Genomic DNA, 11,603 nt, shown 5'->3' with positions numbered 1-11,603 from the left:
ACATAACCTCTACTGCTTCTGGAGGGGGTAACAAAGTGCAAATGAAATGACCATGCTGGAATATCATCCCCAGTGTGGCTACCTATGCCAACCTTTTTGAATGCTGCTGAGGTCAGGTATTGCCCTGATCTCCACTCCCATTCCTGTACCTTCTTTAAAAACTTGGTTAAAGTTTTAATCGTATCTGCAAACACTGATAGAGAATCCTAGGGAAGAATAAAACTCTCAAAAGATTGCAGTTTACATGAGCTTGCAGAGCAAGGAGCTTCTTATTAATTTTTCTCATTCATCTTTCTAAGGTCATTAATCTACTCCTAAATATTTTTCTCTTTAATGTGCCAATTGACCTGTTCATCAGTTCACTTAGATGTGAACAGCTCCCAAAGTTATGGCTTATATTTGTATAATTCACTCTTTCAGTGATGTTTGAGCCTGACTGTAGGTTAATGTATCGCCTGTTTGTGAAATTACATGGATTTGATCAGCCTCTGATAAATGTTTCCATGCTTGACTGATACGAATATTGCATAAAGTTAGTGCACAGTGAAATTCTGGGGCAGTAGATACTTCTAGAATGGTATTGCTGCCCTGCAAATGTAGGGGGAACTTCTTCTCGTCCTTGCCCTCACAAAAAAACAATCCCAAAGACAGCATATGCTAAATCTGTTCTACCAGACTGGCATTTTTTCCTACAACAGGTGTGCTTTATGGTGTAACAGAATTAATTGCTCAAAATCTAACCATTACCTAGTAAATCCTGCTGTCTGCTTTTATGATAGGCCAGATTGGAGCATCAGAAATGCCTCTTGTAATTATTTGTTACTCCAGTAAGCTTTTTTCTGTTGTTTGGGGATATTTTTACTGTTTCTGTGGTTGATGGTCTAGACTCAAACACTTTACCATACTCTTGTATGTCTAATTTCTTTTGAGACTGATGAGGGAAATGCATCTACCTGTTCCATCTCTAGTTGAACTTCTGGAGCTTTTAGGCCAGCACATTCATGCACCTCTGTCAGCCTTCCCCAACTCTATGAACACAGACTTTCCAAATCCAGTATCATTTGATGTTTTTTTAATAATAGCATTACAGGGATTTCTTTCTGTTTGGTCCTTCTGTCTTTTGGGAGCTTTAAGTCACACTCAAAGTGTTCCAGTACCTATCCAGAAGCAGTTGGGTCTATTTATTTTTAATCTACTGATATGGCCAGGATAAGATTCAGGGTCAATTATTAACACCGGAGCATCAGAGCATCTATTCTGGGTTCTTTAAATGCAGGGATGGTGGTAATGAGTAACCTAGTTTCTGTATACTATAATATTCCTGCCAAACTGTAGGCTTTCTTCCAAGCTGGGTTTTTGGTTTAGTTTTTAGGTAGATTATGTCCAGCAAGCTAAAATCTTTTTGTCACTTCCTTATCTGTCAGGTACACTTATTGATGATGGACCTTAGTCTTATTTGTGTTTACCTCTTTCTCTTGCTAAGAAAATTTTTCTTTCTAATACACTATCTTGTTTGTTTATCTTCGGCTAACTGCTCAGATTTTCAACACAATTTTCTTCACATACTTCCAGTAAACCATCAGAAGTATGTTATTCTCCCTGTGAGAAGCCTGGCTTAGCAAATTTAGAGAGGTATGTTGAGAGGCCGAATATCAACAGCTGGATACTTGGCTTCCCTATATGCATCTACCAGAAAATCAGGTGATGCATCAAGCAAACATGCTTGACATAAGCATTTCTTCCAGAATTTTTACCCTTAAGGGTATTGGAGACATTTGCTTTTTATGTTTATTTAGTTATTGTGATTCTGCATATAATCAAAAATAGTTTCTTTTTTTTAAGACTAATGTCACTAAAGATTATGTGTGCTACTTTGTTTGGCCTCCTCACTATTGCTTTGGAAGGCAATAATCTCCTTTGGCTTCTGCCTTAGCACAAGGAAGAGTCATGAATCCTGGGGCTTTGGCTTCTAAAGCTGTGTTCTGTAGTTTGAGAGCTTCTGTGGGCAGTCCTCTTCTTCCTACTCGGCTGGTTTTTACTCTTTCCATCCAGTTCGTACAAACCTCTGTGAAACCACAGGTTTGAAGTCTTAATGGATGCCTTCTCCTTGATAGTACTATTACAAAGACTGGGAGTTTGAAGTTTTAGCATTCATTTACACTCAGTGATCTGACTGGGCATTGCTTTATCACTTTTATATATTCTATCAATGTTTTTGATATATCATTTTAAGTGAGTTTTATGAGGTTTTTATATGCTTAACATTTTTGCTCACTGCTGATTCTAGCATCATTCTTTCCAACCAGAATGTGGCTTAAAATCCACTAGTGTTCCATTTGTTTTCCTGGCTAAAGATGTATTCAGTTGTTGTAACTGTTACCATTATGAGTTTCTCCAAAGTCATGGTGCTTTTTTTTAAATCCTTCTTGTTCAGGTGTCTGACAAATATCAGCTCCTGCAAAGTGCTGTTGTCTTGGTTTGTGCTGTTTACTTCACCTTGGGCAGTTCTGTGTGATCGCATTTCTGGATTACAACTAAGTTCTTCATGTGTTTTCCCTTGTATCTATATTTTCTGTACTTGAGTGTGATCATGATGGTTGGAGCTTGGTCTGTCTTCCAAGAGGTTTGTGTTTTGGTAGAGGACTTTGCAGGTCATTCTCAGTACTGGAGCTTTTGTATGTTTATGTATCTCCAGCTGGCCCAAAGCAATTTTGATGGCAATGATTTTATCTTGGTCTTCCCCTAAATACTGCCTGAGATTCCCCTAAATACTGTCCCAGATTTCAAGTCTTTTATCAGTGACTATTTTAGTTCACTCCAGTACTGCACAATTGTCTCTAAATCACTCAAGAGTACCGCTTTGTACTTTTATCTTCTTTTTGTACTCTGTTTAAGAATCTCTCATGTCTTTAATATTCACATGGGTCACAACATTCCTTGAACTATTTTGGTGCAGTTCCGTAATTAAGCTTTTCTGTCAGAGGTAAAGGAAAATGATTAAACACATCAAGTGTCCCAGAAGCACTTGTCAGAAATAAAGCTATTTTTATCTTGTCTCCCATTGCTTCACAAAGTCAAATGCTGCTTAATTCTTTTCCAGATGACCTTTATATTTTCAGAGACTGTTTGCATCTCATGAGACTTGAAACTGCTTTCCCAGCCCACTTGTCTCTTGGTGCTTTAGTTTATTTGAACAGGACGTCAGCTTCAGTGGTTGTGCCAGCCTGTGATGAGTGGAGTGCAACAGGCACTTTTTCATCTCACTTACTCGTCTGGGCATTAAAAATGGCTTGAGTGAGTTGTGGCCCAGAGGTGTCCCTGCCTGCACTGCATGAGGAGTGCTTCAGATGCAGGTGATGGCAAAAATGGGGTGAGGAGTCCTGCCAAAGGGTTTGTCCTGTGTTTGCACAGCCTCCGATGGTGCTGGTGGAGTTTGCAGAGTTCCCTGTGCAGTCCAGCTGCCTTCTCTCTGGCTTCCATGCCACAGGGTGCTGGCCCCGTGGGTGTCCTTTCAAAGCAAGGTGAGCCTGAGAGAGGCTTAACTCAGGGCTTGTTCCATGACATCTTGGCTTTCTGTACTTCAAAGGAAAAGTTTCCTGCAGCAGCCACCTGACACAGCGGGATCAAGGGGTTTTTGTTTCTTTCCATCATGCTGTGGTCACTGTGTCTCCCTGCTGCATATCTAACTCTGATAATGTTCATTGTGGCTGTGCATACAGTGTATGAAAGTAAAATCCTTCCAAGACTTTCATCTGCTCTAAAATTCAATAGCAAAGTGTAACAATAACTCTTACTGGCTTTCTTATCTTTCAGGTTTATTTTTTTCCCCTTCTGCTAATAATTTTGGAGTACCTGCAATGCATCCTGATGGCTGTGGCTTAGCTTCATGCTTCTAGGCTGCCTTCTCTCTTTTATTGTCATGCTAGCAAAGCTCTATTTTGTTTATGATGAGGAAAAATGATGTTCTATCTAGCCACTATGCCTTCAGAAAAATATGTAATGCTTTTTTTGTTGTTGTTTGTTTGTTTGTTTTTGTTTTTGTAGAGGTGAGTATCACATTAAACAGATGCACTTCTTCTGGAGTTAATACACTGGTCTACAACTTGGGGTATCTGGTTTAATTTGTCTTTTTCTGTGCATATTTTAATATCTCTGTTTCCAGATCTTAAAATAGAGTGGTATTGCTTTGTGCCTAATGTGTAGCTGCCATAAATTAATTTGTGTTCATGTTCCAGTGACCATCACAGTGTAAAAAACAATTGGCTAATGGTTATTGAGCAAGGAACTGGAACAAAGGGTGTAGTTCAGATGTGTGATCAATACTTAGAGCTGTGATTCTAGCAAGTTTTACATGGAGTGGTTGTAGACTGAAAATAGTTTGCTTGGTGTTCTATGTACCATTTACATAGCCTAATTCTATTACAAGATTGTTGAGATTGGTCAAAAATACTAAATTAATTGAAGTTATAATCTGTGGTAATGTTTGCTAATAGATTGTAAAAATAAAACTGGAACACTACATATTTGGGAAGGAGTAATTGGGGAAAAACAGAGTAACTATATAGCTATTATATATAAAAGTCCTGTGCTTTATATATGAAGATGTTATTTTACTAGTTTTGAAATATGGGTAAAACCATAAGCAATTTCTACATACCTGTATCTGTTACTCAGTATTAAGAATATAGTTTGATTATGAAAGAGAATGTTTGCCCAAAGACTGTGTGGGTAAAACTGACTTAGGATCTAAGGGTAAAACTTATATTTAATGTGTCATCCTTTTGTTGTAGCTTTTGAAGAAAATACCTATTTTTGATGATATGGGTGAAAAAATACATTTTCCTCTTCCAGGTACAAGGCCGGTTGTGACTAATACATAGTAGGTTCCCCCATAGCATTCAAATATTTATTTCCATTTTGGAAGGGCTTTTGATGTGGAACTGAATAATTATGTTTTTGTTGGAAGTATGTCATCCCAGTTTCTACTAACCAAAACCTCTTTGTACACGTTTTCCAATTAACTCTTCTCTTTGTATTGCTAAATCATAGAATCATAGAATCATTTAACTTGAGAAAAATCATCCTCTCTGGGCAGCCTGTGGCAAAATTTCTTTCAGTGACAAAATTTTTCCCACTATCCAATCTAAACCTGCCCTGGTGCAACTTGAGACCGTTTCCTATTGTTCTGTCATTTGCAACATGGGAGAAGTGACTGACCCCCACCTGGCTACACCCTCGTTTTAGGTGGTTGTAACAAAATATAAAGTTCTCCCTGTCCCTCAGCTTCTCCAGGCTAAACAGCTCCTTCAGTTGCTCCTCATCAGACTTGTGCTCCAGACACTCTGCGAGCTCCCTTGCCCTTCTGGGGACACACTCCAGCACCTCAGTGTCCTTCTTGTAGTGAGGGGACCAGAACTGTAACACAGGATTTGAGGTGTCACCTCACCAGTGCCAAGTTCAGTAACACTTTCCAATTCATTTTAATTAATATGCAAATAGACAGTTTAAACAAGATAATTCATCTGAGCATGGAAAACAAGGTGTTAGTGCAATTTATTTGTGAATGAATGGTGTTATTACTGGTTCAGAAGACACAGAACTTAAAATTGAGAAAACTTGTTCTGGAGGAATGAACATAAATTATGGAATTGTGATGTTCCAATTAAAATTCTTGATTTGCTCTTGTGAAGGCTGTGCATCATGATAGATATAGATACTGAGAACCTGCAGAATAATACATATCAGTGCCAGATTCAGGAAGATCTTAATGATTCTGGAACTTAGAAGAGTAGTCAGGCAAACAAATGTCTTAATTTTACTGCATTGTCTTCATATAGTGATTCAGACTGTATAGGTCTGTCCTGCCATAGAGTGGACAACACAGTAGGATTTTGTCAGATTATGAAGCTTGTGTGCTTGTGTTGAATTACTTCTGCTGTCACTGCAGGATTTGGTAGGACCTAGCCCATGCTATGATATTGCAGTCTTGTTTTCTGCCTTGGAAATGTGTTTGACCCTTCCCAGGCTATTCAGGTCTCCATTTCTGCATGGAAATGGCAGGTGTGACCTGAGTCTTTATTATTCTGGGGTGGCAACTAGTTGCCTGTATTAAGACAGCTGGTGGAGCCAGAAATCTCCACTGGCTGTTGGGGGAACTTGGGCTCACACATGGACAGTGAAGTATAAGGTGTCTTCAGCTCAAAAGGAATCCTACCCTGGAAAGAGGATTCATTTGCCTGAAGATTGCTATGGGTGCAAATTATCATTTGATGTGTTCTGTAGTACCTCAGGTGTCTCTGTGGAAATAAGAGATGTGATTTAGGGTTTATTGGGAGACACAGCTTTCTGAAACCGGCTGGATTTTGGGCTGGAAGTCCAGTTTGCTCTGAAGTCTCTAAAACTGTATTAACCAGCTAATTTTAGTCAAATTAATTCTGTTCCAAATTTCCATATAGGCTCTCTGCTTTGTCACTGGCTTCTTCCAGATTTATTTCTATGCAGTTTTGGACTGTTTCATTGATCTTCATCTGCAGGGGACTTTAATGCACTGTTTTATACATTTAGAATTTTTTTAATGGAAATAATATAATTCCACTTAATGCACACTGCAGAGGGCAGACATTTAAGTGAGCTTCTTCTTGCCACCTTTCATCTGCCTATTGAATATGTCCCGTCTAAACTGAGTAATAGGTTTTGTCTGTCATTGGAGAGAGATGGACTCACAAAGGATGACTCACACTTCATATCTTAGACAGTCTTCTCATTTTCTGTAGAAGCAGACCAGGGAACTTTGAAAGTAAAGTTGAGTGAGATGATCCCACATTGCTACACTTCATCTTTTTTCATTGCAGTGAGAGAGTAAACAGCACCTCATTATGCTTGTAGAGGGATAATCTGTAGAATTCTCTTTCTTCTTTCTTCATGGTAGATCCAAAGCTACTAAAATGCTGGAAGATCTCTCTCCACTGATGGGAAACAAGGAGGGCAGAGAGTTCTGGGTGCCGCAGTTCTCAAGGTGTTCTGTTGCTGGGTAGCATACTTGCAAATTAAGATGACATAGATGAAATTACGTGTTTGAGAATGTACATGGTGGTATCTTAACATTTGAGATGGTAAACTGGAGATGAGTCACGTCCAACAGAGGAAAAATATACGACCCCTTTATAAGAGAAAATTTGGGTGTGCAAATTTGAGTTGCAAGTGGTGACAGATTTGTTCCCAATGGCATTTTAAAAATCATGTTTTTAGTGTTGGGTGTTGATTCTGACGTGTAATGTCTTTTGTTCTTTCCTGAGCGTAACAGAGCTTCAATGTGAAGTAAAGTCTGTACTTAGGTCAGCTCTCAGTTTTGGCATGAGATTTTGAAGTTGTTACTACAGTTTCTCACAAGCGTCAAAACCCATTGTATTAATATGGACAGATGGTCAGGCTCCATCATGTTTATTGGAGCTATTGATGTATTATAAATGAGAGCATCTACACTGAAGTCTGCATCTCAAAATTTGATTTAGATACATGCACATAGGTGTGGACTGTGATTCACAGTTTCTGAGATTCTTTTCTTTGGCTTTTGGTGACCACTCTGAAAGGGTGTGGCTCTAGTCTCCTGTAGGACCTGTGTCAGATCTGTGCAGGTGTTTTGTATATCCCACAATGACTCAAAGGCAGCAGGTTTCTGTATGGGGGCTGAATTGAGCCTTCATCATTGATCTTGCCTTTAGTTGCACTTTACTTCCAGTGGTTTTTCTCTCAGCAGTGATAATTAAAATTCTGCTAGAGCAGTAAAATGGTAGAATTTGCTGTTTTCCTGGGTAATTACAATGTTGATGTCAAAAATTATATTCCTAGTAATGCTGACAACTGGAAGTGTTTGTACTTCAAAGCTTAAATGGTTAAGAGTGTATGAAAATAAAACTCTGAACAGCAGCTATCAATAAATTAATGATAAAATTTGCCAACATGCCAACTGCATGGAGTGGAATTATCAGGGTTTCTATATTATTTATATTTCAGGGAAGGCTAAAAATGCATGTGCCATTTTAATACATGTTCATTTGATCTGCAACTCAGTATGGCGAGGGTGGAGGTTCATGTCATCACAGCACATATGAATGAATACTGAGTGATGAGTCTCAAAATACAAATATAAACTGTTAGTAGAATTACTAGGTAGGTTTTTATTCTAATGAGTGGATCTCAGAATTACAGAATCACAGGATGTGTCGGGCAAGAAGGGATCACGGTGGTTCATCAGGTCCAGCCTCCCTGCTCAAGCAGGATCATGCTGGATCCCATTACAAAGATATTCAGAGAACAGAATTTTTCAAGACAGTTCTTGAATATCTCCAGTGAGAGAAACTCCACAACCCCTCTGGGTACCCTATTCCAGTCCTTGGTGATCCATACAGTAAAAAAGTTCTTCCTTGTATTCAGGTGGAACTTCCTGTGCATCAGTTTCTGTCTGTTGTCCTATTGCTCAGCAGTCAGCACTGCTGAGCAGAGCCTGGATCCATTTTCTTGGCACTCTTCCTTTAGATACTTAAAAACAATGGTGAGGTCCCATCTCTTGTGGCTGAATAAGCCCAGTTCCCTCAGCCTTTCCTTGTAAGAGAGATGCTTCAGTCCCCCAGGCATCCTTGCTCTTCTCCCATGGACCTGCTTCAGGAGCTCCATGTCTCTCTTGTCCTGAGGAGCCCAGAACAGGACAGAGAATTCCAGATGTGCCTCACCAGGGCAGAGTAGAGGGGCAGGATCACCTCCCCCGACCTGCTGGCAGTGCTTTTCCATCCTCATCCACCCAAGGACACCAATGCCCTTCTTGGCCCAGGTTCTTTTGTGCAGAGCTGCTTTCCAGCAGATTTTCCCCAGCATGTCCTGTATTTGCCTTTCTGGAACTTCAGGCAGTTCTTATCTGCATCACTTCAGCCTCTTAAGTCCTTCTGGAGGGTTGCACAGAACTCTCTTGTACTGGCCACTCTCCCACCTTTGTGTTGTCAAATCTCATATTTTTACCTTTTTATCAATGACCTAGGAAAAAAAAAAAAAGGACAATTTCTACTAATGTATAGATTACAAAAGATTGAATATGGGTTCACAGAACAGTCAACATTCTTTGATAAGCTAGGTTCAAAGAAAAGATATGTTTTAGATGGTGAAGGGCTCTGGAGATGTGCATATGCTCACACTGTAATTCTGTGGCCACATGAGCAGAAATAGTATGGTAAATTGTCTTTGATTTTACTGCTGGCAAGACTGCCACTGGCATATTATGTTAAATTCTGCTTCTGCAGTTGAAAGATAGATGATGACAAATTGGAAGAGAATCAGAGGAGAGCAGTGAGAGTGGTTAAAGAGCTTGAAGGTAACGCCTGAAGATAATGCAAGGCTTCAGGAGCTTAATATTTAGCTTTTAAAGGGAACATCAAGAGACTCTTATAACTGACTCTATAAGATCTCAGGAAAGAAATTTGGTACAAAATATGTTCTTACAGTAAAAGATAAAATTATTCCAAGACGACTGCTTAAATTCTGATGCTAGGTGTAAATAGTACGTTTTATTAAATGGAATTATTGGAACAATTTTTTCAGGACCTTTGGCAATTTTTTTTTTCACCGGACTTTCTAAAGCCCAGACAGGTAGTTGTATATTCTTATGTTGTGTGTTTAGATTCAAAAAGAATTAAGTTCAAAGGTGTTTCTTTGTTTTATATCTTTTCAGAGTTTTGGGCAGCTTTTTAAGGTTCTTTTTTTATATATCCATGAATCTGCAGATAAAGTGGTATTCCTATAATGAAAACCTTTTTTGAAACATGTTTGGTTAAATGCATTTTCATTTTTGTAAATACTGGCAGTATTTCTAAACTCAATATAAGTTAATAAAGCCAGAAGTGTGTTCAGTGCTTGTAATAGTATCTTATGGAAAACAGAGATGCTCTTTTCCCAACCAACTAGCAATTCTGGTTGATACATGGTATTAATATGGTATTAATAAGTAATTTAAGTATTGTAAACTATTGATGAATTAATAAGACTGAGCCCCAGTTCTTGAGAATACTTGTGTTACTTAAAATGGATTTTTGGGTCCATTAATTAAAGCCTTTCTTTTCAACAGGCCCATGCTAAGGTCTGGCATCTCTACAATGACCATTTCCGTCCAGCTCAAAGAGGAAAAGTGTCCATTGCCCTTAGTTCCCACTGGATTAAACCCCAGCATATGACTGAAAAGAACATAAAAGAATGCCAAAAATCCCTTGATTTTGTGCTTGGCTGGTTTGCTAAGCCCATATTTATTGATGGTGACTATCCAGAGAGCATGAGGAGCAACCTCTCATCTCTGTTGCCTGAATTCAGTGAGGCTGAGAAGAAGTATGTCAAGGGAACAGCAGACTTTTTTGCTCTTTCTTTTGGAGCTACCCTGAGTTTCCAGCTTTTGGACTCCCACATGAAATTCCAGCAGTTGGAATCAATAAGCCTGAGGCAGCTCCTTTACTGGATAAACAGTGAATATAACAACCCCCAAATATTCATTGTGGAGAACAGCTGGTTCGTTTCTGGTACGACCAAGAAAGATGATGCCAAATATATTTACTATCTCAAAAAGTTCATTATGGAAACTTTAAAAGGTAGGACTTACTTTGTATTAATACATGCTTGAAAAATTATAATGCAATATAGCCTACAGAGGTGAGTTAAGGCACCAGGCTGAAAACTGATTTTAGCCTGTAGCATTCATCTTGGCACTTATGAAATGAGATTTCAAATACCTTTCCTGGGTTTGTTCTTTCCTTGAAAAACTCTCATATCTGCAATAGTATTTGGTGAGCTTGATGCTGCTGTCCTCGAGGTCAGTAGGAAAATTTCTACTGTCTTTGGTAGGAGGAGGTGCAAGACATGTAAACTAATTCTCAGTGGCCTTAGGAGAATTTACTATCTTATAAATGAATAGCTGCTTTCCTTATCTGAATGCATATGTACAAAATATAAGAATATATATACGGGAAGATAAATACTATGCAATAGGAATGCCCCTGAAAAAACCCATAAGACCAAAATAGTACATTTTAAAATTAAATATTTAAAAATTTACATTTAAAAAAATTTACATTTAAAAATTAAAAATTCATTCTGTGTCTTGCCATTGTCCAAATTTTACATTTCTACAGCTGTGGGCATCAATCACAGTAATTTGGATTTCCATCAGTTAAAGGAGAACTGGATGGTTGAGGGTATATAATCAAAATAATTAATTTGTTAACCTATTATTTTTTCCAAACATTAAGGGAACTACACCACCGTAGATGAGACTTACTTGCTGTTTTCCCGTTTTCTTCTGGCAAAACATTTTTTCAATCCTAGTAGTCGCTGATAAGTTGTTGGGGTTCCCATTTCCACTTTCATTGACTTTTAATTTCTAAATTTACAATTTATCAAGTGGTTTACTTGTCTACAGTTTACTGTTCTTGGTTTAAAGAGTATTATTTTATCTATTAGTTCAGATGAAATAGATGTTCTCTTACATTGCCATTTTCATATGGTGAATGAGAAAAACTTGGCTTCATTTTATTCTCAGCAGTAATGAAGATGCAGAGGACTCCCAAATTGGT

At 38.4% G+C, this 11,603-nt stretch overlaps 1 protein-coding gene across 1 annotated transcript in view; it reads left to right on the top strand.

Moving 5' to 3' along the window:
- KL (klotho) overlaps positions 1-11,603 on the top strand; it is a 47,035-nt gene that overhangs the window by 21,259 nt on the left and 14,173 nt on the right. Inside the window, exon 2 of the mRNA XM_021541866.4 lies at positions 10,112-10,622. Coding sequence (XP_021397541.3) covers positions 10,112-10,622 — 511 coding nt within the window. The remainder of the gene's footprint in view (positions 1-10,111; positions 10,623-11,603) is intronic.

This window comes from Lonchura striata, chromosome 1 (genome assembly GCF_050655825.1).
Source record: "Lonchura striata isolate lonStrDom1 chromosome 1, ASM5065582v1, whole genome shotgun sequence".
In the NCBI taxonomy this organism is placed as follows: domain Eukaryota; kingdom Metazoa; phylum Chordata; class Aves; order Passeriformes; family Estrildidae; genus Lonchura; species Lonchura striata.
Note: the sequence above shows the minus strand (reverse complement) of the source record. Positions and strands in the feature narration are given on the sequence as shown.